The sequence below is a fragment of the Labrus bergylta genome, chromosome 20 (genome assembly GCF_963930695.1).
Source record: "Labrus bergylta chromosome 20, fLabBer1.1, whole genome shotgun sequence".
In the NCBI taxonomy this organism is placed as follows: domain Eukaryota; kingdom Metazoa; phylum Chordata; class Actinopteri; order Labriformes; family Labridae; genus Labrus; species Labrus bergylta.
Genome location: NC_089214.1, coordinates 17,895,235 through 17,920,795, shown reverse-complemented (window position 1 = coordinate 17,920,795; position 25,561 = coordinate 17,895,235). Strand labels below are relative to the sequence as shown.

The 25,561-nt window shown below is 39.1% G+C and overlaps 2 protein-coding genes across 4 annotated transcripts; one reads left to right on the top strand and one right to left on the bottom strand.

Moving 5' to 3' along the window:
* Nucleotides 1–31: 31 nt before the first annotated feature.
* Nucleotides 32–18,632, bottom strand: pde1ca (phosphodiesterase 1C, calmodulin-dependent a). Of its 2 annotated transcripts, XM_020638617.2 has the most exons (17): nt 18,091–18,632; nt 14,442–14,492; nt 13,856–14,015; nt 12,295–12,408; nt 11,259–11,438; nt 10,685–10,751; nt 9,264–9,380; nt 8,283–8,423; nt 6,937–7,037; nt 6,516–6,644; nt 5,447–5,548; nt 5,104–5,224; nt 4,731–4,812; nt 4,251–4,362; nt 2,822–2,985; nt 2,143–2,433; nt 32–1,894 (listed from the first exon to the last, which is right to left on the bottom strand). In XM_020638617.2, exons 1-17 carry the CDS (start codon nt 18,173–18,175, stop codon nt 1,734–1,736), a joined length of 2,178 nt encoding a protein of 725 aa, XP_020494273.2. In that variant the 5' UTR covers nt 18,176–18,632; the 3' UTR covers nt 32–1,733. The 2 variants fall into 2 exon arrangements, with proteins under 2 accessions (XP_020494273.2, XP_020494274.2); XM_020638618.2 differs by lacking the exon at nt 14,442–14,492.
* LOC136177209 (uncharacterized) lies at nt 16,444–25,561 on the top strand. Of its 2 annotated transcripts, XM_065948926.1 has the most exons (6): nt 16,444–17,069; nt 21,786–21,884; nt 22,701–22,809; nt 23,860–23,979; nt 24,257–24,335; nt 25,029–25,561. In XM_065948926.1, exons 2-6 carry the CDS (start codon nt 21,787–21,789, stop codon nt 25,118–25,120), a joined length of 498 nt encoding a protein of 165 aa, XP_065804998.1. In that variant the 5' UTR covers nt 16,444–17,069; nt 21,786; the 3' UTR covers nt 25,121–25,561. The 2 variants fall into 2 exon arrangements, with proteins under 2 accessions (XP_065804998.1, XP_065804997.1); XM_065948925.1 differs by lacking the exon at nt 16,444–17,069 and having other exon boundaries at nt 21,545–21,884.

Sequence of the window (25,561 nt, the reverse complement as noted above, 5' to 3'; positions counted from 1 at the left end):
TCAGGATAAAGAAGGAAACTTTTTAAAAAGATCAAAATGATAAGTACTTTAATTCACCGGCCAAACACACCTCACAATGAATTGACAAATGCTTCATGCGTAGACTTTGCAGTAGATGTGACTGGGCCTTGAAATGTAGAATTGTGCTTCTTCTTTCAGCATGAATGTATTTACAGTGTTTTAAAAGTGCTGTTCTTAGTTTTGAATATAAAAGCAGTCCATTCTGCTCAGTGTCACTATCTTTACTTGGTACCACATTCAACAGTCTTAGACATATAAAAATAATCGTGTCCGTAATATTTATTATGTAATTTATTGACTAGGGCTCTAAGGATTAAAGAAGGACCTCTGCTCTTTCAGAGATATATGGCTTTGACCCTCAACAAGATTCTGGTTTGTCAGATCTTAAGCTGTGATCTGAGCAATATGCCTTCCTCTTGTGGTGATTATAGAATAATGGGAAAACATATTAAAACTGGTAGCAATGTCAGAGAAAAACTACAATATACAAATACAAATACAAAATACCCTTATACTGTATGTACTCTAGTGTATTTCTGGTCTGAGTCTGTTTTTATCTTCTGATTAAGGCATCTGAGTTCTTATGAGATACGTCAATGTTCTAGCATACTGAACATTTCAGACAAAAGTGTTCTTCTAACTTTGTCTTTGCATGGACTTCCTGCTTTAAACAATCCTCAAACCTCACTTATTCATAATCTCCTTTCCTCAGCTCTTATTGAGTAGACATGACAGACAGGCACGGTGAGAAAATACAAGCTCCACACAGAGGAGCCCCAGCCGGTCGGCAGTTACCAACCAAGACACTTGGCCACAGCTAACCACCACATCAGTGAGCAGCCTAAAATGATAAATGACATTCTGAAAGTACGCTAATCAGTGGGACATGTTTTTTTTAAATCCTGTAATGTCAATAAAATAATGGCTTTCAAGAAAATAACTCCACTCCTTGTCTACTGGTTAAAAGACAGATGGATGAAGAAGTGCTTCTTCAATTCAACTGCTTCTACTCACTGCTCATTTATCAACATTATTTAAATACTGATGCCATGCAGCAGTTAGAAGACTATGGCAGTCGGTCGGGTTCCTACATATCAGCCTTTTACTCCTCCTGAAAATAACAAAATAACTAAATAGCCTAACCACAAACCTGGCAACTCTGCACATACTGATGTACAAAACATTTGTTCAGATGTTGTAGAGTGTTTGAAAAGTTCAGTATTTTCAGCTCTAAACTTAACACATAGACAAAAACCCACTCTAGCACTGAGCAAAAAACATTAGTAAGAATACATCAAATACATCGATATACCAGCTGGACTGTAAAGGAGAACAGGCAGAAAGAAAAGGGGAAGCTTTTAAATATAGGGTATAACCCTCAAACTATAGAACATCAGTGTATCAATTACCTCAGGAACTTGAATAAATCACAACATAAATGACATTCAGCAAAAGTTACAAAACATGTTCTGCAAAACAGAATATAATAGACTCATACTTAGACTAAAAGGAGACGTAAAAGAGCTGATCAAATTCATGCATTGGCGGGGTTAACGAGAGACATTACCAATGAGACAGCAACGGTGACGGAGGATTTAATCTAAACTAAATATTGGCTGAAATACTAGACTTTAATATGCAAATATGAAGAAAACAAATTCAGACTGTCATGTGATGATATCTCATGATGTGAGACAGTCTATACTTTAGGGTCACTTCCGACGCCGCAGGGAGATGCGCTGGAGTCTCCTGGCTTTACCCCTAGCATCAATGGGCCGCATTTTGTTGACCTTTGACCTGACCAACCGGTATGAGCTGGCACAGTAGCTGGGTCTCTTGCAGTAATGGAGCAGAGGGCAGTCCTGCTGAAGGTCTGTAAAGGCGTTAAAATCAGAGTTAGGATGAAGTCACATGATTGGCTTTGAGCTATGAGACAGTGTTTGTGTTTTTTTTATAAAGTCTTATTTTGTTACAGTGTCTCTGACATGTCCTGGAGACAAGCAAAGTCACATTATTGAAAAAAACTGAAGTACAGGTACAATCCAAATACATATAACTGTTTAATTAATGTGCAGTACTTGAGGAAATGAACTCAATGGAAAACATTATTGGGGGATTTACCATTCTGTTGATTCTCTGTGTGGTCCTCTGCTTTCTTGTCTCCGTTATTTTGACCCGATCCTGACAGTGAGTCTGCAGCCATTCTTGAATTATTTTCTCCTTTCTCCTCTGTAGGCTGTAATTCCTCCTTTGGTGTTTTGTTCTCCCCCTCCTCTTCGTCCTCCTCCTCTGTTTTCATCTTGACCTGTCTTGTTTTGGACATGTCAACATGTCTGTCTGACTGTTTCTCCACCTCTGTCTTATTGTCTTCCTTACAACCTTCCCCTGTCTCGTTCTTGGAATTCTCCAGGTCTACCAGCATGCACACACAAAAAACAACATTAGAAAAGCACATACATTGATGGAAGTAAACATTTTTGATATGCTTGGCTGTTGACTTAATAAGCACACACCAAATAAGAAAACAGGAGGAAAAGGAAGTAGGTGTACAGGGGCCAAATGTAAGTTGCTGCTTATTGACAAACAAATGGAGTCTATACATATGAAGAAGCTAATTTGCACACTAAAAAACAACTAGTTGCCAACAGCAACCTCTGGTGTTGAAAACTGAATCCAATGCAGAAGAGCAAAATCCTGCAGTTTGTCGAGTGTTCGCTGGAGGCCAGCAGCCCCGGAAATCGCACACACACCACAGCCAAACTTATTTTACTGAGAGATTTGAAGAAGTCAGTGTGCCTACCTTTGGCTGCCTGTGCCTTCCAAGTCTCCCTGTTGTGACAAATCTCTTTGTTCCAAGTGACCTTGAAGCTCCTGAAGTCCACTGAGGCCAAAGAGCAGCAGCCCTCTGAGCCTGCACTCTTCACACTGGAGTTCTTTCCATCGCTGCCATTAATACTGATGTCACTGAGGCAGCATAGACAAGCATGTGTGAAGTACAAAAACATGTGCTCACATCCATACAATCTATACAGTACTTGAGTTAAAATCTGTGTTTGTGCTGGTGATTTAATAATCATTACACCATACAAAAATACAATTATTTTTTTTGAGGCAGTATGCAAAACGCAACTATGGATAGGCTTTCCTGGTTTGACATATGGGCTGTTGTGTGTGATTATTTCTAGGGATTGTTCCATCAGCAGTTTTTGCAGTTACTCCTTACTTGTCCAGTCTAAAACCCATTCAGAAATCAAGAACTGAAAACTGTTATCATAAAAGTTAATTGCCATTATTTGCCTTTAATTTGTAGTTGTCAAATATTATCAGTGAAAGGACAGCTGGCTCCTTGTAAAGAACCAGTCATGTGTTCCTCTCCTCATCTCATGACTCAACACTGACATCTGCTGCAGGGTCCTCAGGTTATTTAGATACTGCTTGTTTTTGTAGCACATATTCCTTTCTGATTTTTAACTCTTACACAGACAAGGACAATGAATGTCGTGTTGAAAAATATCAATCAGTGAAAAACATGTAAGAAGTACATTAATTTAAACGAAGTAGTTTTAATATTTGATATTTATTTATTTTTATGTATTATTTTTCACGTGTTGTGTTTTCTCAGTAATACAGTTTCATATACAACCTGGGCAAAACTATGTCGTGGCTACATAATTGAAGAAATATAATCAAGATATTAAATGTGTCAAAGGGAAAAAAAATTCAAGATGGTATCAGCATTATCTGACACTCAGGGGTGTGTCCAGTCTTTTTGGACTGGGGCACTGACTAGTGCTGGGATGGCCTGAAGTCTGGGTGCACACAGCCGAATGAAGAACATTTATTTTTCCCCCCTGGTCGGCATTAATCACATCCACTTTTAAGTAACACAAGATAATGACAACATATACATGTTCTTAGCTTAATTCTTCAAGGATTCAAACAATATTTATGTCCAAAGTATTTTTAAAACTGCAAACAAACATCTGCAGACTGAAAACTTAAGGCTACCTGATGCAATACAGCCTGCATAGTGGATTTTAACACAAGTCCCACCCCTGGCAAGGCAAATAGCCAATCATAGTTAGGGTATTTCGGGGTGGCAACTGGGGTGGCCAATAAGATTTAAAGGGAGGCCCATTCAACCCCTGGCCACCCCTCTGGCCATGCCCCTGCTGACAATAGTAAGGTCTAAAGTCTCATACAGGTTATGAGATTCTCGTTTGTGTTACCTGTATCCAGCTAGTCCAGAGCGAGACGCCTCATCAATGAGCGGTGTCACAATCTTCTCAGTCATTTCTGTCAACACTGTAAAAGTTGGCTCCACAATGAAGTCAATGAACCCTGCAAGACACCACATTTAGCATGATAAATTAGAATTCACCTTTTGGATTCTGATTGTTCTGGAAGATGTTTTCAGGCTGAATCAGCCATATAAGATGAGGGTGAAATCATCCAACGCAGTGTGAGTTAACCAGCATGCACTGTTTAAATTACAAATGTGTTATACATCCAGATGTGCCAGCGGGAGCAATTCAGGGTTAAGTGTCTTGCGCAAGAACAGCGGATATGTTGCTGCAGGAGCTGGGGATCGAACCCTTGACCTTCCTTGATGATAAATGTAGACTCTACCAACTGAGCCACAGCCGCCTTAGAACTATGAAAATGTAATATACTGGTCGATTCCATGCTGAGCAGCATTTTGACCTTACCGATCTGGGACTGGGCAACCATGGTGGAGTTGCGGTCACAGAGAGGGGAGAAAGGTAGACCCAGCTCTGCTTCTTTGTCGCCCTGAGAACACATTCAATGTCAGAGGTTAGTGTCAAATCAGGTTCTCATGGGCAGGTTGACTTGCACAAAACAATAACCCTAACAGCAGAAGCTTGAAAACAACTACATTTGTCGACTTGAGTTTAGTGCAATGTTAGATGTAACCATTTCATGTGTGGACGAAGATGTTTTTGAGGACTAATCGTGTGTGGCGCAGGATTATTTAGAGAGTTAGCTGGCTACCCCACATTATTTTAACAGCCTCCACGACAGTAAAGAAGGAAGTGGGTGAGGAAATATTTTGGTGACTACCTGTCTGAAGAACTCCTCCAGCAGGGATGAGGTCCAGGAGTGATGAAGCGCCCAGCGTTTGGCCGGGTGGCTGATATCAGCAGTGTGCAGCAGAAGAGATAAGGCCTTTGGTTTGTCAATCCTGCAAACACATTCCAGTCAGCTGTCAATGACGTGTTTAAATAAAGTATGTTTTAGTGGAGTCATTTTGTAATGATGTAGTCTGAAAATATATTAAATGTTAGTTAAAAAAGATTTCCATTTGTTATTCTTAAATTTTTAGACATAAAAGAAAAATGAAAATTGCTTTAAAAAATAAAATAAAATAGCTTTAACTGAGTCAGAATTGCGATGCACCACTCACGCTTCAGGCTGCTGCAGGAGGCTTTTCATGGCTTTGATCTGCTGGAAGTGACAAGACATGTCAGTGGCCAAAACCATCTCCACCACCAGAGCCCGCAGTTCTCTAAAAGAGAGTGAAATGACAGGGATATCTTACCTACTATTTCATGGATTCTCGTGAAGATTTTTCTGAACGATAAAATCAACTTGGTCATTCCTAATCTTTCTCATCTAGATAAATCATCAAGACAAAATGTCAAAGTTATACTTTACTTTGCTTTACACCTCAGAGGTTTCAATGAGTTAAAAGAACAATATGCCCTAAATTGTAAACTTTTATCACAGAGATTTAGTTGTTCCTTTAATCAATCCAGTTATGTTGTATTAGACTTGAGACAGCAACCTTAACACTCACTGTCACTGTGTAATCTTTTTTATTAATGTAACTACATGAAGTCAAGAACCACAAAGTAGCAGGAAATGATGAGTATATCTAAATTCAGAATTAACACTTTTATGTGCATGAGTCTCATGGAAGGGGAGATTTTTCTAAAGTTCTATTACGGTTAGCCAGACCAAGCTAAGACACCGAGGCCTCTGCTTAACTTGTTATTTGGTGTCCTTGAGTTGTTAAAGTGATGCATGGTGTTTTGATGTTTATATTCAGTAATACTGCACGAGGTCCAGGTGCTCATGTTGTCCACTATCTGTGGGGGACCAGGTTGGCAACATAGATCAACAATTTATCATCCTTATTGTGAAGCGTTAGGCCAAAGATTTAGACTAATACTACAAGATTATTTATGTTGAAACAGAGAGACATAACGTCTGACATTACACCCAGCATAGCATGGTGTGAAACTGAAAATCTGGGCCTGGTTTGTTAAAAGATTTCATCCAGATAACAATTATATTATAATCCACAATTCTTCTACGGATGATGCCATTGTCTGGCACTTTTATCCTGTTTTTTTTTCCAAATGGATTTTTCTGGTCACATTATCTTTTTTTCCTGGAGAACGACCCGATTTAACCTTTAACCCTCTTAGATTCATTTTTATCAACCAGGCCATGGAGCTCATCCTCCTCACCTCCAGTCATCTTTAGAAAGATTAGAGAAGATGTTCATTTCTTCATCGTCTTGAAGGAGACGATAGGCCGCGCTCACATGGTGGTTCTCTAGAACAGCTCGGTCATTGTACAACATGGCTGTGTTGGACCTGCAAATGCCACACAGCTACAATGATTACGCAGCTTATCTACTAAAAAAAAGTATAATAACACTACTACTACTAATAGTAATAATAAGAGGCAGGAGAAGAATAAGAAGAATACTACATTGCAGTAAGAAAGTAACACTTTAGTCTTTGACAACTTCCAGGGTCACACTCTTTGTAATTGTTTCAACAGGTTAGATATGCAGAATAATTTACAAATTTTCGAATCATGGAATCTAAAACTGAACCATCTTTCAGCTGCAGTGATTTCAATGAAACACATCATTTAAATTACCTGGTCTGAATGTGAAAGTTATTGGTGGTCCCCGTATGATCAAAGTCATGGATGGCAGCTGCAAAAATGATCGCAAAGATCTCCAGCTCAGTGAGCCAGTGCTGTGAAAAGACAGAATGAGACTGGCTTGAGTTTTTTGCAGGGAAAAAAATCAAATCGTAAGACTTAAAAAAACAAAACAAAACATGGAGTCCAGAAAGACCACGTCAACAATTTTGATCCATGCTTTTAAATTATGGTTAACTGAACTTTCTCTGTTCTTGTTGCTGATGCATCCCGACTGAATGAATGTGAAAGTGAAACGCCTGTGTGTCTGAACTGTTGTTTTAAAAACGTACAAATATTTCTAATCTCTTTCTGCACCATGTTAGTGCAATGTTGTTTGGATTTACTACATTATTAAGAGCAAAAGTCTTCCAAGCAAGGTTCACCTGATGTTGTGAAAAGGGAACTGCAGGAGAGAAAAAAATAAAAATGCTATTTATAGTAAATTAGAACTCATAACAACAGGCAGACCATCACTGTATGGGGAACAGTGGCAAAACACTTGCTTGTGTGTGTGTGTGTGTGTGTGTGTGTGTGTGTGTGTGTGTGTGTGTGCGCGTGTGTGTGTGTGTGTGCGCGTGTGTGTGTGTGGTGTGTGTATATTTGACTTAAAGAAATTTTGATATTCTTAGGCCTGTTAAAAGTTTTTTTTAAAATTTTAACCAACTTTAAGTATATCTGCATTATTCAACAAACATTTCCAGTGGGATTTTAAATGTGTTTGCCAGTGGTGGCTTTTGCCGTTCTTTAAAAAGACCAAAATGTTCTGACTGTTTGTAACGATTGGTTGGGTAACTTACAACCCACTGCTGACCCTTCTTCTTGTCTTGTGTTGACACGAACACAAACAGTTCTGATGCCTGAAGCAGAATCAGCTACTGTGCAGAGTAAAACAGCTCCATTTATGTGAAATCAGTCTACAAGAAATTATTGTTTACAATTTTTTTTAACTCAGGCAGTTCATAGTCATAGTGTAGCGGCAAAGTGAAAAAAGTTGCTTCACTAACCCAAAGGTTAAGTTAATGAACTCGATTCCTGTTAATCTGCAATATTTTTTTCCCATTTGGCTATGGATTTAAACATGAAACCTTTTGGCTTTCAGTCTGTTGCTCTAATATCAAGACACCTTGATGTTGCCCAACAATAAACCCAAATATGCAAATGATGCAAGTGACTGGTGAGTGACACAAATAGCACAACTAACGTGACGCTGCATGTCAAATTATGCAAGAATGAGAAGCTCAGCAAACCAAAAACATGGTATAGCCCTGTTCTGCCCCATTTTACAACCCTTAACTTACCACCATACCAGTCTTGAGAAGCAGGTAATGGATGGTCTGTGTGACATCAGCAGCATGCATCAGGTTGTGGTAGGGGTTCTTGTGTTTGCTGTAACCCACCTCCAAGGAGTCCGCAAAAGATATGAGAGCAGAAATAGGGACCTGGAATAGCAGTTACAAAACAAAGACAAAGCCTGTGTAGGTTAATGGTCACATAACCTGATAGGATGACTTTGGATAATTTAATACCTTTGTTTGTTTCTTATAGGTGATATACACCAACAGGTTATGAATTTTACTTAATCAAAACTGACGCAGTGGAGACTTTTTTTAAACGATTGTGTTTGCTTTAAACAAAGAAAGTTTGGACAGAGACTTGGAATGCAATGATACCGCATGATACTTAAAAGTCACTACAAATACGAGCAATTTGAATCCAAGAGGCAGAATATAATATTGTGATACTTATTTTTAACCAGCAGAGGGCACTATCTGCTTTTGGCAGTAGCTGAAGAAGAGAGGCATTCATAAGTGAGTGAACATTTTTGGGCAGAGAATGCATCTTGTTTCAAAGCAGGATGAACAGACAAGATAAAAACATTGTGCAAGTATTGTAAGGGAATGGTGAAAGACACAAATAACACAACTAACACGATGCTGCATTTAAAACTATGATACAATGAGACGCTCAAGACACCAAAAAATATATATACATAACGTACGATTGAAACCTCCCTTGCATAAATGAAGAAAATACGAAAAATGAATGATTTTTTATTAATATATTGACTTCAATGTCATTTCAAATTAGAAAATTATACAATATTGTGATGCAACCTTATTGTGAACCAAGCGATACCTATCGTGTTGAGAGTTCAGGGTATCATTACATCCCTAACAGAGAGTATGTTTGTACTTACTAATGAAGTTCAGAAGTTACATGACAAGGACAAATCCAATTTCTTTACTGCCTGATAAAGATAATGGGTGTTTTTTTCATACCTTGAACCGATTGATTAAGTCGTATCTTGTGAGGAGTTCATAGAAGACGAATTTCAGAGCATGGTCTCCACTCACGTCATTCAGTGCAAACACGTCAAAGGACCACATGTCCACATCCTAAAACAGATACATACAAGTTTAGTAAACATGTAACTTTTTACAAACCCCTGCATTTGTTCATTCATAGGAACATTTAAAGGTAGACAAATACACAGCACTCTGTAAACATACATTATATATACATATATATTAAATCAAATAAACCCTCAGTAAATATATTGTGGTCCTCCTAAAAAGAGAGTGAAGTCAAACTCCCTCTGAATTTGTTGTTCTCAGCTCTGCGTTCACATGGACAGCACTTCCTTTCATTTGTTTATGTTTGGCTCAGAGGCTCAAACATGTTAGATATGATTGTTTTCTTGTGAACCCCTCCCTCACCAGCTGTTAGCCGTGACATCACGTGGGGGAAGAGGGACCCCCCCCTCTCACTCAGGGATGCTGTTCATAGGGTCCTAAAAATGGAGTATAACTGAAGGAGAACCAACAGACTCTCCAAACCCTAGATAAGACTTTCTGGCCAAAAAGACAAACAACCGAATCAACTTTGAGATGCATGTTATTACGTCAAATTGACTCAACACTCGTCTGCTGCTCCCGCCACCTCACAGAAATTTGCTCGTGAAACAGAACGTGAGGGAGATGTGGAGGCAGGAGGGAGCAGAGGGGTGAAGGGAGTGTCTTAACAAAGCATTTTTTTGGGTCACTTGAAAGACGCACAGCAAACATTTAGGACATTAAAGATTAGTCAATATAATACCCGTGACATCATGGTTGACATGATGTAAAATTTGAAAAATTGCGATTAAATGGTGTGTCAACAATTTTCTCCTCAAAGCATCGTTACCCTGCAACCACAAGGGTCAGAATCTGATTGGATTGCCTCTTGCATCGATTCAACGACTCTTAAATGGATAGGGACTTTGAATTTCTGAGTAGGTTCTATAAGGTACTTATCAACAGTCAGTTTTATAAACTACAGTAGTTCGCAGTCAGCACTACTTCCCCTGTTAGGTAACAACAAAAAGTGATGCAATGCACGGCTGTATGTCTGCAGCAAAATGTATAACATCCACTTGTAAAGTCATATACTGAAGCTTGTTCTCTCCTTACAGTCAGCCAAGGCTATTCTTGGTTCATGGTTTATTAAATACGGGTTAAGTTTGTAAATATTTTGTGATTTAGTTTCCCAGGGTTCAGTCTCATAACACCTACCTTTGGCTCTTTCACTTATCATACAGTCATATCATAACATCTCTCAACGTCAACCTCCTCATTCTGTATTCTAGACCCTCAGTCAGGCCATTCAATTAAAATAATTATGATGAAGGTGTGACTCATAAACGGACAACACACATTCATACCTTGAGTACAGTGATGACATTTGGGGGATAACTGAGACCGGCCATGTTTGAAGTTCTTCTGTACATCCTGTAACAGAGATGCAATACATACAAACACACAGACATGTCAAATCATTCCTTCATATGCAGTGTGGTAAAATGTCTAGCACAGGAAAAAAAGTGTTCTGTTTCTTAAAGGGGCTATATGAAACTTTCAAAAATACTGCGTTTGTAGCGACACCGCATGGTCGTGTGTGCTCCTCATACGTGCTCGTACGTACACAAACGAGCGTCATCATCGGCCGTGAAACACTGGATATTATTGGCATAATGTTTACAGAGGAGGTAAGTGTTCATACACATGTGAAAGTCTGTGAAGGAGTCTGTGTGTCTGTATTCATTCTCCATCCTACAAACGACAGTCTCTGCAGGCACTGGCTGAGAGCGGGAGTGTGTGATGAGTTTGTCCGCCTTCGAGAGCTCCTAGAGCGGATGGAAGTGTGTGGAAGGCGGCCTCTGGCTGTAGCGGGGGTGTGTGATGAATGCAAATAATTATGATTTTATCACTGATTGATGTCAACATAAATAACCCAACCTTTCCACAAAGATGCCAGCCTGCACTGCATGGACGATGCTGCGGAAGCGCGGCTTGTCTTCATTACGGTGCATCAGACCTCTCTGCCGGGTGAAAGTGGACGCCAGCCAGTCACGGACCTCCGATGGCACCGAGTCTGACTGGATATCACTCAGCTCATCCTCTGGCTCCACCAGCCGTCTGCAGGCAAAAAAAAAAAAATGACACTTAAAAAAATGCAATATGTACAGTTACTGTACAAACAAACAAATGATCAGCTGAGCTGCTAGTCACACTTTCGGCCTCACAGCCTCATTGATGCAGATTAATCAAAATGTAGTCAAGGAGAGTTAAGTGGGGAATCCTCACTGATTTGGTAAATGGTTAATGACTGAACTTATAGCTCGGTTCTAACCTTTTTCTGCTGCTTTTTAAGGCTGCTTACAAAGGCTGATATGTAAACTGCAGAAGTCAGAGATTGAAACAGCAAACAGCAGATAAGAAGATGGCCCACTCAGCCACAAACACCCAGTGACACCTATGAGCTAGTCCAGACAGGCACCGAGCTGCCCCGGTTTCACACTTGACATGAATCATTCTCCACTCGCACCTGATGAACGCGTCATCTCACTTTAGCAGTCTGGGTAAGCTGCAAGATTTCTGTTCTCCCCTCTCTTCTGTCATTACCAGCGCTGCCCAACACCAGTACTGCGCTTTTACTTTCAACCCCAACACCACTGGAGCATCCACCAGCAGGCTTTGACTCTGGGTTTGAGGAATAATCTCATCCTCTCCTGAGAATCCCTCATCTAAAACAATCTGTGAGGAGTGATGCTGTCAGTGCCTAGAAACCAACTCAAACAATGTTTTGCTGCTGCCATAAACACTTCATGACTTAAAACAGGAGCAGTGAAGTTGGACAAGCCGAACAGTAGGACTCTCTTGAAATGTTTTCACTTCCTGGGTCTATCCACAATCCCTTAATTTGGAACTTTTGCTATCACATAGGAAATATTTAATACAGGGTTTGAAGTAGAATTAGGTTGAAGCTCCTTACCTTGTTTCCTCAATATATAGAGTTTCAAGGACTGAGGCAGCATACTCCAGGTTCTTCTTAAGCTCCCCCACAGAGGCTTCTCCTCTCTCCAGCTGCTTAACAAGACATCGCAACCTACAACACAAAGCCACCAAACCAACATCAGCATCACAACTTCATGTTGACTATGAGACATGCTTGATTGTGGGAGTTGATTCAGACTTCAGCCTTGGGAAGAGAAAGAAAGCAGGAGATCTTAAAATAACACCGTCTCATCTTAATCTGGAAAAAGAAAAAATGATTTTAAACATAAAAATGACATTTTGGGTCTTGTTATACCGTTACAAAAAGGCATACTTGTCACAATCACTTTGAATCCTAACTGATGTGAAATAAGTGTGAGGATGAAACTAATCTTTTTTTATATCTCATTTCTTTGCAACATGGACATCATGTCGCAAAGAAGTAGCATGAGTTTGACGGAAGTATTCGCCTTTAAATTGAGGAGTCATCTTTGTTGACTTTGAAGAAGAAGGAGCCTTTAAAAAGTCTCATGAAGTTCATTCCAGTACAAAAAAATGAGCGAGATGTTATGTTTTTATTTTATTTTCACTGCCAAAGGTAACATGCTCATGCAAACAGGGGAACATTAGAGGATGTTAAAGCTGTGCCACAGGGTTTACTGGTTTTATACCAGTCCTCTGCCCAGTGCTTGCAAATCACCAACGAGCTGTGATTTAATGTTTTCCATGTTTCCAGATTCACAATGTTAGGTGCCATGAAAAGTGTTGGCGGCAAGGTAAAGTTATGCTCAACGTTTTTGAATATGCCGCGGCATTTTGTTGCAATCACTGATCGCTAAGTGTTTCCTTTTTTAGGAAATTAGTTGTTGTTCCCTACGTACCCTTTAGCAATCCTCTTTAGGTTTCGTATTTCTTTTTTTCTTTTTTTTCAAGAATATTTTATTAAGTTTTCAACAAGCAAAGAGAAAATCTCAGTCACACACATAATAATAACAAAAAAGGAAAAATGAAAGAAAAAACAGCAGAAGCGATAAATAAAGAAACAAATAAAAGTGATAGAAGAGCTTTGTTGAGCATATGTTGCAATGGCATACGTATCCCACACACTTAGTAGATGGAGTACTTCTGTATGTCACTGTGCAGCAGAATGCATAAAAGACAAGTTAAGTAATGCAATCAGAGTGAAGAGAAAGAGAGAAGGAAAAATAGGAGGGGGTTTCCTATTTCTTAAAGGACTCTTTGTGTTGTTTTACTGTAGACTGAATCCTGAATAATTTTCTAAGACTGATCCTGTTATTACTATATTCTGTTTTTTATTCATCAGCCGGCTCAATACTAGAATATTTTTTAAAGAACTTATCCTAAGTCATATTCGATCTTTTCTATGATTATTTTATCATTGTCCTCACGTCCCTTTTATTGTATGTCTTATGTACAAGCTGCTGCAAACTCATTTCCAAAAGGTGAATCAAGTTGTTTGAATGGAATTGAACCCAGTGTTCAATGTGCTAATAGTATTCAGAGAGTATACAGTCTATGTGCATGAGCGCATGTATGACCTGATAGCAGTCTTCTCCATGGCGTCGGGGGCATCAGGGATTGGCATCTCATCAGCCAGGATCTCTTCAGAGCTGCGTGGATCCAACGGAATTCCTTTGTGTTCACTGATGCCGGCATGGGCCGTGACAGGAGTGCATAAGGCATTTTGGGAGCGAGAGCCTGGAGAATGTTCACAAGGAAAAAAAAACATCTTTTGATCTGCTTTTATCTTTTTTCACATCACCACATCTTTGAATATAATTATCTATATTAATGTCATGCTTTCCATCACAGGGTCTTACAATCTTTTACCAACCAAAATATTACATAACAAAACATAATTTACACTTTTCAAGAGAGAAATCAGGATCACATGAGACATTTATGCAGTTTTTATCCCAAGACACAAAACACAAAGTCTCTCTGTCTCTGTCTCTCTTTCTCTTTCTCTCTACCTCTAATTTCTTGTGTCTCATCTTGTAAACTAAAGGTTTGATTGCCAGAGCTAACAATGAGGGTGATAGTGGGCAGCCTTGTCTAGTGCCTTATAAAATATTGCTGAAATTAGAGAATTAAACTTGAAATGCTGAAATCTGGTGAACTCACGTGTAAAGCGGGCGAGTGGACGACGCTTGCTGTCTCCAGCCTCATTGGCAACTGTGAAGAAAAGGATTAGAATATTTTTTTGCTTCACATGTAAGTCGGCTATTTTTAGGGCCTAGGGTGTTCTAATTTTGCCTGATTGGACCTCTTCAAATGATTGTGTTGGACGCAAAACTTCCATTCTCTTCCCTCTTCCCATCTGTGTGTAATATTACTTACATGCTTATCTAATAATCTTAGTACTCGATTTGGTGACCTGTTAAATAAAACCTCTTCCCAACTTGACCCTGTGCAGAGGTAAAACCAGCAGACTGCCCAAAACACCTGGGTTTTACACCTTATGTAAATTTAAGATGCACTCTGTGGCGTTACTTGATGGCAATCCCAAGAATTTACCAGAAATCCTATGAGGCTTCATGGTTAATAAAGTATCTTTGGTTGATCTGTAAAGCTTTATAAAGGTTATTATAGCTCCATCACTGCACCAATAAAGAGGCTCAAAGCTGGAGTATCTGACGACAGCTTACAATTCCAACTTTGATTGGAAAGTAACCAGAAAGAAAGAATCCATGGTGTGAGTGTTCGAGAGACAGCAACAGAGGGAAAGAGAATGAGAGAGAGAGAGGAATCTGTGATTGGAGACGCTATATGACTCGAATCAGACAGAGTAGGACAAGATGAAGTGCAGCCAGATTACGCTCTGTGACAGAGGCCACTTCATTAGTGATAATGACTCCCTGAGCTAAGCTCCCTAACAACTGACAACACACACACACACGCACACGCACACGCACACGCACACGCACACGCACACGCACACACACACACACACACACACACACACACTTATTTGCACCAGTCAAAATGATGTCACAGTCATTTCCCTTCTCTTCTGGTTTCCATAGAGACAGCAGTCTGTAAACACTTAGAAACATACACACAAAAAGTACATGGCCTTCTTTTCCACAGATACAGACCTACCTGATTCACATTTGTACATAAAAAAAAGAAAAAAATTTACACTTCAGTATAGTTTAATCACACTAAACATAGTTCTTCCTAGGCCTATGGTTTTTATTATATATGACATATATTTTTGCATCTCATACAGTAATATAATAATAGTAGGATAAAAAGTATGTTATAGACCTGCTCCTTTTGTTTGTTTTGTTGTTTGTTTGTGTCTTGAGATATCATTGGTAATGAATTGGTGCTAGGAAGAAGAGTTGCAGGGTGGTGTCAGTAAATATTCCAGCAGAGCCAACAAACTACTACTGCTTTCTGTTACTGTGCAACATGGTTTTTACAAGGTTCTATTCCAATAAACAAAATACTTGGTACTCCCACATCTCTTTTTGTGGCAGTGCACGTTCACAGTAGCTTTGCTCTCCTTCATTTATATTCTCTGGATCACATTTTTATGATTTTTTATTTACGTGTTGACTAATGCTGCCTTAATATAGTATGTGAGTTCCTCCTAGGAGAAGCACCACACTTACAGCTGTGCAATGAGAATAAAACCATTCTGACTCTGAAAGCAGCAGAAGGCATTAGCCTGATATATACAACTCTTTGCCAGAATGTAACGGATTTATAAACATTATTTTGTTTACATGAATCAAATATGTATTTTGATATTTATTAAATAAATCCCTGGCAGTTTCAGCAAAGGTTAAGATCCAGCACAGAGAAAATAAAACATTGTTCTCAAGTGGTTAGGTAACATCAAGGACGCCTACACACAGCCTGGGGACCTTTTGGCCATTTTGACCGTAGAGTCATTCAAGAGCTCAGAACCTGCACCCTATATTCCTACTAACCTGACCCTCAAAAGCAGAGGTGGGTGTAAAACTAGTTGCCAACTGGAGATCACAGCCCTGTTACCAAATACAGACAGGAGATGTAACAGATCGTCTCTTAGAAGTATGAGTTACAAATATTTATGATGAGAGTATGAAGTTGTTTTTGCAGATATACTTTTCAAAATTAATTGAGTTTTTATCCAAGAGTGAAAGATCATTATGAGAGATTATTAACCACTGTGGCCCCTTTCTGACTGCAGCATCCAGCTGCTGCAGGACAAATACAGAAGGAGTGGGTTATCAAAGTTGCATTTCCTACTGAACCTATGACATTGTGGGAAGCAGATGTTACAGAGAGGCAAGTAAACAGAGCAGGCAATGAACTAAAGGAAACATGGGGAGATGAATAATTTGACTGAGTAACCAAACAAACAGATATTACTAAAGCGCAGACCTCAAAGATAAGAGTAAAAAAAAGACTTGCTAGATCGAAAATGCGCTCTGACACTGTATGGGATGCCAAGCAGACATATGTAATGGTGCTTTTAAGAGGTCATGTCATTAACTTTATTCTTTGTCTGAACTATGGCACTTTTGTGTTTCATCCTTTTTAATGTTACTTGCGTTTAAATTTTTTTTTTTAAAAATGTAAGATTTATTTTTGGGCTTTTTATGACTTTAATGGAGATATAGAACAGTGGATAGAGACGGAAATCAGGGAGAGAGAGAGAGACAGAGTGGCATGACATACTGGAAAGGAGACGCAGGCTGGATTCGAACCTGGGCCGCCCACTTGGAAGACTATAGCCTCCAAACACCGGTGGAAGTGGTGAGTTTTTTATTCAGGAGAGATTTTAAAAATGATCCTCTGACATACTGATAATGCTGTTGTGCTAACACATTTTGCATCCATCACCATGGACACTATGCTTAAATACATTCAACTTGAACGTTCCTTGAGAAGGCGCCTGTAGCGTAGTGGTTAGTGTGCGCATCCCATTACCGGAGGGAGTACTCCAAGCAGGCGGCCCAGGTTTTAATCCTTTCCTGCATGTCATTGCCCTCTCTCTCTCTCTCTCTCTCTCTCTCTCTCCTCTCTCTCTCTCGCTCACCCTGATTTCTGACTCTATCCACTTTCCTTTCTCTAAGTGTAGACATTAAAAGCCCAAAAAGTAAACCTAAAAAAGCGTGACTATTCCACCAATATGTTGGTGATTTTTCACTTTGTTGATGGAAAACTAAAAGGCTGCCAGTCGGTCATGTTTTCCTCACAGTCTCTACTGACCGTTTTACTTTTACACCATACAATTGCCACAGTGTTGCTGCTGAATGTAGTCAATAGCTAGCTAACTTTGATGTCACTAAACCTGAAAGAGAAAACTAAATGAAATCTGAATCAGAAGAGAAGTAATGAGTGTGGTAGCATAAGATGAAGTAGAATTAAATACTTAAGTCTGAAAATATTGTCATGTAGAAAAAAAACTGTTATTGTGTTAAAGTTGTCCATACAGAACTCAGCATATTTAAAAAAGTCTTTTCAGTCAGGGTTTTTTTAAATTTTAAATTAAAGAAGGAATACATGTCACACATGGAGGAAGATGTACTACTAGAGTAAACACCTACAATTCAAACACAATAAATCTTAAGTAAAGAGAACCATCTGTTCAGCCACACAATATGAAGAAGCAATATCCCTCTAACTCCAACACAAATGTGCAGGCAAACATTCAGACTCACACACACACACACACACACACACACACACACACACACACACACACACACACACACACACACACACACACACACACACACAGATATAAACCACAATGTAACAAAGAGTCTCTTACCAATGGTGAAGCTGAAGCCATCAATGCTGAAAGTGGCACTCCGACACTTTTTAAATCCTTGTTTTTTAGACTTCGGTTCCGTCATTGTGGCTCTTGATACTTGCTCCTCGGCTTTCTGTCTGTCTGTGGATGAGTGTGGAGAGCACAACACTGTTTCCCAGGAGAGTAGTGAACCCAGAGGCTGTTCCCCCCAGAGTGGCTGTTACCCTGGCAGTGCTTTTAGTCTCGCTTGAGGCTGGTGGTGCAGTGGAGCTCTGGCAGTCGTGTTCAGGGAAAAAGCTGGCTTCCTCCTCCGTGCTTTTCATCACTCAAGGCCACAGTGATCCTGCAGGAGGACTCACAATAGTAATAGTCTCTCTGCTTCTCTCTTATCGTTTACAGCTAGTCAGAAGCAGATGTATTTTATCCCCTGTTGTCTGCTATATGACCATCCTCTCTTCTGTGCAAAAGCCTGTTCATTATTCTCCTCCTTAATTACCACCTTGTTCACCTCCCCTCTCGACCTTTCTGCCTTCTTTTGACTCTCAAATGAACACAATGTCCATCCATCCATACATCCCCTTCCATTTTGCTTCTCTGAATTTGAAAATCAATTTCTTTGTATGGAATTCTGCATGACTATGTAAACATTGTCTGGTGATCAACAGATGGTTATCAATCTGTGTACATCACAATCTCAATCCCTTGTGGCTCAACTGAAACATTTACCTCATTTTACATTGACACGAAGTGCCCACATGGTTAAAAAAAAAAAAATCACAAATTTGACAAGTGCAGATTGCATAGGTTTCCTTTTTAAAGACAGTGTATTAGATGGTGTTTATCATTATCTTCAAACAGTGACAACAGTAACTGCCCCAGATATCTTACAACACGGTACAGTTTATAACAATACTTGACTGTAGGAAAACTAATGCATCATTCCATTAAATTCTATGTTTTTATTATGAGACAAGGAGAGAGAGAGAGAGAGAGAGAGAGAGAGAGAGAGAGAGAGAGAGAGAGAGTGGGGGATGACATTCGAAAAGGAGAAGCATCAAGGACTAAATCCTCTGTTGTGTGAAAACTAACCACTAGGTCACCTGCGCCCCTAAATATGACTTCTAGATGGAAAAAAGGAGTTACTGTGGATATTATTATTTTAAGATTAGATTTTTTTCTACATACAAACACACATTTTTTAAAACTCTTTCAGATCAAGTAGTTTGCAGAGTTTGCAGAGTATACCTCCCTGAATGAGAACAACATGCATGTACACATATTCACATACATGTATATGGTTAGTTAGTTATAGTTAGGTCAATCTACTCGGACTTGTGACAGAACAGACAATGTCTGTGTGTGATGAGGTGATACTATGACTTTCTGCCCTGAGTGCACCAGGCCTAGACAACAAGAACTCAGAATGATATCCCTTTCTTTTTCTAAATGTTTCATTTTTCCCATTAATGGCTTGTGTGAGTCATTCAGATCCTCATTAGTGATGGACGAATCTCCTTATTATTCCTCTGTCACAGTTGAAACATTTAAATTGTTTGTATTTTGTAATCATTCACATTTACTTTTATGTCTTCAAGCTCAAGTCTTTTTAAAGGACATACCCTGTTCAGTACTTTGTGTAATTCTTGCTGTTTGAGATTATTTTGAGTTCTGTTATTTTAGTATAATACTTATCTATGTAACCATGAAGGGCACAAGTTATACATATAACTTAACAAAATGAAGTTGAAGATTTCGCAACACATGGGTTCTGTACAACTTAACCCAATGCAGAGTGGAGTAGAATGGCCATATTTACATATGAAAGCATGTTGAAATGAAAGAGACCTTTGACAGGGATGATTAAAAGTGATGATGGACACTGTTATCAGGGATGAATGATTTAAGGAAACACACTGTATGCCTGATTGATTCACAACGGATGACTCACAGGCATTATTCCCTTCAGCAGGGTCAAATTATGGAAGACCACAAGGTTAAATTAGTGTAGGGATATCTGATAGGATGGAAAAAACTAATGAGATGCCTGAGAAGCCCAGCGATGGAAGATGAGCGTAGCGCTCATTAAGTTCTGTAAGGCTGCAGAAAGTTAACTGGAGGCAATGAGAGCAAGTAGAGATCCTCCAATAAAGAGACAGAAAACAGAAACATTACACAGGTCCACAGAGACATGGGCAGATAACAAAGGTTCACGCAGACCATTAAGTGAAAGTATATTATGGCCTATGTGTCGACCTCTGGTTGGATAAATGACATACATTTTGCTTTATAGTAAGTAAGTCACATTTCTCATTAGGAGTGGACTCCTCAGTAAGAGGGCAGGTCAGTGTGAGTGTGTTCACAGAGTGTTCTTCCCACCGCAAACCTACATTTGTTAAAAAACCGCAGCAATCTGTTGATTCTTAAAGGAAGAATGTCTGCCTTTTTGATGCAGTAGATGTCACCCTAGAGCACCAGCACTAAACCAAAACAAACTGCTGTTTGGCGATACCCTGGCTTTTCTGAAGCCTCCGCTCTCCTCCAGCGGCACACCTCCAACCCCCTCTGCACTCCTATTCTCACGACGGAGTTATCAATTAGAAAATTGTCCTTTGCTCGAGCTGCAATTGCCTGAGGCCTGCATTGTTGTGTTAGCATGCTAATGTTAGCACGCTTTAGTAAACTTGTAGCGTTATATTGCACATAAATTGAAAAGAATGACCGTGATCTAAAGACATCCAAATAAGCAGTAAGTAGGCTATGTTATTCTTCTTTTATCTAGTCCTTGATTGAAACAATTTAGTAGGCAAGGCCGTCCCATTAGTGTAAACATGATGTAAACAAAGCTCGACAAACAGCTGGTGAGACTCACGCTGCTCGATCATTGTAGACAGTCATGACTCAGAGAGACATTTACAGAGGATACACTGGATTTTCTACTATAGTGTAAAATGCTGCACATTCTTCCTTTAACAAATGATTTAACATATTCAACCTTAAGGAGATCTTTAAGTACCTTCTACTTTTTAGAATAACAGCATGATTGGGTAGTTTTGGCCATTGTAATATATTGTGTATGTTGTGACAGAGTGGAATAGGTTAACTGTGTGATCCCTGTGCCTTAGTATTGTTGTTTTCTTCTTCTAATTACCAGAATATAAATGTGAGACAAGGTGTGAAATATCATCTTTTGTCAAGACATGACTGTCAAGAGTGTTGAGCAACCAAGCTGAAATGAAGCTGTGTGGTAGCATAGCGGCAGGAACTGGTTACTGGACTAATGGAGTTATTTTTCTGTATTCATTGGGCTTGCGTTCATTGATTGAGAACTCTGTTTTTTCATTCAATCTAGAGAAAAAAAATCCAGATTCACAGAAATACCTCAAAAGTCTGAGCTCTCTTGAACTAGAACTGAACATGCTTGACAGTAGTGGCCCATTTAAATGTAAGTTGCAGAAACTGTAACAGAACAGCCAGTGGCAGGGATTGGTGTGATTCTCTTCTGCTCTACCACAGACGGCCTCTAGGTGTCTCTGTAAACCAGATGTCTGTGTAGCTTCTCTTTATTCTCTCCTCCTTTCAACTTAATTGAATTTAGACTGTTTCCTTCTCAGAAAAGCACATGATCGTCCTGTGATTTTTTCTTTTTGTCTGATTACTTGTTTTATGTCTCTCAGTCACTGAAGCTATTTCAGGGTTGGTCTTCTGTTGAACAGGATGAATCCAGCCAGTTGTTTCTTTGCAGTAATCCTGGCATTTGGCACCTTTGAGCTTTGTCGCGCAGGACCTCTCCATGCCCAGTGCAAAGTTGAATGGTATGCTTTCATTCTTTTGTTATTACTGTGATAAAAGATGTGCTATCTCATGGTTTACATAATTAATACTGTCCCAGAAAACCTTGGGCCTTGCAAGAGTGACAGCGATACTAAAATATGTTTGCCTGAAAGTTTCTGAACTGAAATCGTCTGTATTTCATTTTCTCATCGATAATTAGTTATTTGATTCCAACTGAACCTGTTATGAATGAACTGGCCAGTCTAGTCACCTAGCATGCCCTGTTACATCATTTCTGTCCATCAGCTAAGCAACATCAGAGTCTGAACATGGAGAAACTAAGTCCTGTAATTGATAGCATATAGTCCTCACTTATTCAAAGTCTTTATCTTGGCACAATCATTTTGGATTGGTTGGCTTAGAAAAATATGAAATAATACAACTCTACTTAAACATTATATTGCTGTAAATCTATTTGATTTGATTCCATTATTTGCATTATTAAGATGTTATAGCTATATAGCTATAGCTAAGGAACGCTCCCACTTAAATAATGCTGTTGTATTATCTGGGATAACTGTGCTGTTCTTTCTGTTTTAAACTATTGTAAAGTGTCTTTGAGTTTTTTAAAAGTGCTTATAAATAGAATGTATTATTACTATTATTATTATATGGCCAGTCTTGAAAACACTTTATTTCAAAGTCAAAAGAATACAAAGCTATATAAGATGTCCACTAGATGGCACCCTTTCATGTACAATATCCACTTAAGTTTTTAGAAACAACCGAAGTACTCGAACCCTAAATCAGATTCAGTGACTTTGCTTGTTTTTGTTTTTTTTCCTCATCTCTTTTAGGTACTTTGGGATACCATGCCAAATGGTTTATGAATCCCTTGTTTCCCAGATCAATAAGTGGAGAACCATGACTGGCTGCAATATGGGAGGAGAGAGGTGTCTGTATAAGGTGTCTGTGTAACTTTCATATAAACTTTCTTTTGAAAAAAATACTTTAATACAGTTGACTTTGTAACTGCAGACCAAAAATAAAATCAGCAGAAATCGACTTCCAGTCCTGTAATCAGCTTAGTTCTATCAGGTGTAATAATGTTTTATCAGTTGGCCCAACGTCTTGGTCCAGAAATGTGTAAAGTCTGGCGACTAGACACAGTCATGAAGTCTTCATATATATTTTCAGGGGGTATTGTAGCAGAGAGCAGTTCAGATACCCAAAAAAATCAAAATAGGAAAAAAAACAGACCACCGGATTGTGATCATACCTTCCCAGATACAATGAAATAGATCGGACACAAACAAAACTAGAGAGGAAAAAAAGCAGAATTGTGAAGTTCTGTTTAAAATGTTGCAGTCCTGATGTGATTGATTGTTGGCAAACCATGAGATTACCTTGAGTAAAGCCTGAGGTGTGTGCAACATGAAGTTTCAGTCTTTTGGTTTTTGGCTATGAATGCTAAAGGTCATGTTGACCCCTTGCTGGAAAGTAGTCCAAGTGAATTTTGCAAAGTTTATGATCTCGAGAGAAGGCTGCAGTTCAAAGGTTGAGAGGGTCCAGGAATGATCTGGCTGAGGTCATTATGTAGCTTACTGGAGTCTGTTTTATGCATAATAGGCTAACTTACAGCTGTAGACCATACGTCATTTATTTAGCCATGAATATCCTCGTTGGCTCAGGAGGTCAAGCAGGTTGTCTACTTAAACATATTTGCTGTTTTTTTTCTTTCCACTGTCTGCTGTTTCCCTTTTGTCTTAAAACTATATTTTTACATGTTGAAATTGATTAATTGTCATAATTTGAGTCTCGTATCTGATGGCAGAAAGAAGGGCTTGAGGTAATGAGATCAAGTGGCCTGCTTACTGTTGGGGTTCAACAAAAAACAAACCAAAAATTAAAATGACCCCTGTGGTCCTAATTTAGAGTTTATTACATTCAATTACAAACTGGAAATTAACTTTTTTTCACCATTAATTGTGTTAAAACATGTTGATCTCTCCGCAGCTGCAGTCTGCCTCTGTCCACTTTATAGCAGCCAAACACACCACTCCCTTTAAGAGATTTGTGGACGACATCAATTTCCGGCTGGTCTCCTATCACTTCTTCACTTGCTGTCACGTTTCAGTAGGTTTCACATTCCTCTAATTTATTATCTCACAGATGCTGAAAAACTGTACTAGACATAGATAGTGACTCTCTCTTGTCTCTGAACCACTTCTTTGACTTTTCTCCGACCTAATTTGCTTTCTGTACTCTATGTCTTTATTTCTGTAACCATCCAGTCCCTCACTGTAAATTTATGCTTAAAGGGGCATCCGTCTTTATTCATGTTGCTGTCTCTTTTTATGTCTCATTCTGTACAGATTATTTTTTATTCACACATATAATTGTTTATCCATAGGCCATGTCCATCTCTGAATCCTGGTATGCAATCAAAGACCATGGCACAAACTACTGCAACCTCTACAACCTGATGGAAGGTAGGTATAAAAAAGTGTTGAGATGAAAACAATGACACTCTTCTACAGTTTTGAGTTTCCCTAATGGAAGGGGGATGGCGCTGTCCACACAAGTCCAATACAAATCTGACAACTAGGAAGTTCTTCAAATGACATTCTGTAAAAGAAAAACACTGACTACTTATATCTTTAAATGTCAGAGTAAAAAATTCAAAGCATCAAAGATTCGAAGTACAAAAAAAAAGGCTGCGTATCCAGTCATCACACGGCTGGTGTCAAAGTCTGTATGGGGAGCTAAGTGGAGCAGAAAGAGGACTAGGCACTGACTTCAGATCAGGGAATGAGGGAGCAGTGAGGGATTATGATAATGAGCCGCTATACACAAGTACACTCACATGATTATTGATGACAAAAATGGATCTGTTTACTAATGATGTCAATTGAAAGCATGGGATCTATAAAAAGTGCCTAAACATAAAAAATCTATACAAAATAGATCACATAAAGAATGAAGAAAAGTCATTATTTGAGTGGCTTGAAGACAGAGCAGCTACCTTGATATTGACTTTAAAACGTCTTTCACAGTCTTCACCACCGTTCGTACTTTAACTAAATGGCTCCTTCTTGCACATTTCTACCCATGTACTGTATCTGTGTTTCTGGTCTGTGGACAGGTGATCCTCAAACATGTTTCTCTTGTCTCTTGTTCAACAGGAAGTGGTCTGACTGAAGCCAGAGGTTATAAAGAGGTCACCAGTGACTTCCTGTGTACCCAGCGCTCCTCTGCTAACTGCACTGTATACTGACCTGCACTATAAACTGGATGAATATTAGAAGAAGAAGAAGATAAACTTTATTAATCCTGCGAGGGGAAATTCAATTTTACACTCTGTTATTGAGACATGCCACACACACATGGGCTGAAATACACACACACATCACACATGCACAAACAGGATGCACCAATGGAGAGATGTCAGAGTGAGAGGGCTGCCCAGGAGTCACTTCTGATGGGGGACCAGACCAATTTACAGACTTGTTCCACACCGGGACTTGAACCGGCGACCCTCCGGTTCCCAAGGCTGAGTTTCTTCCGACCCCACTTTGAGCTACTGCTGCCCAAATTATTAATTGATTTATAATCACTATTGATAAGATGTTTTGATTACTTACTGTTACTGTTTTAAGGGGTTCAATGATTTTCTGTTTCCTGCATGATAAATGTATAATAAATATATTCAATATTA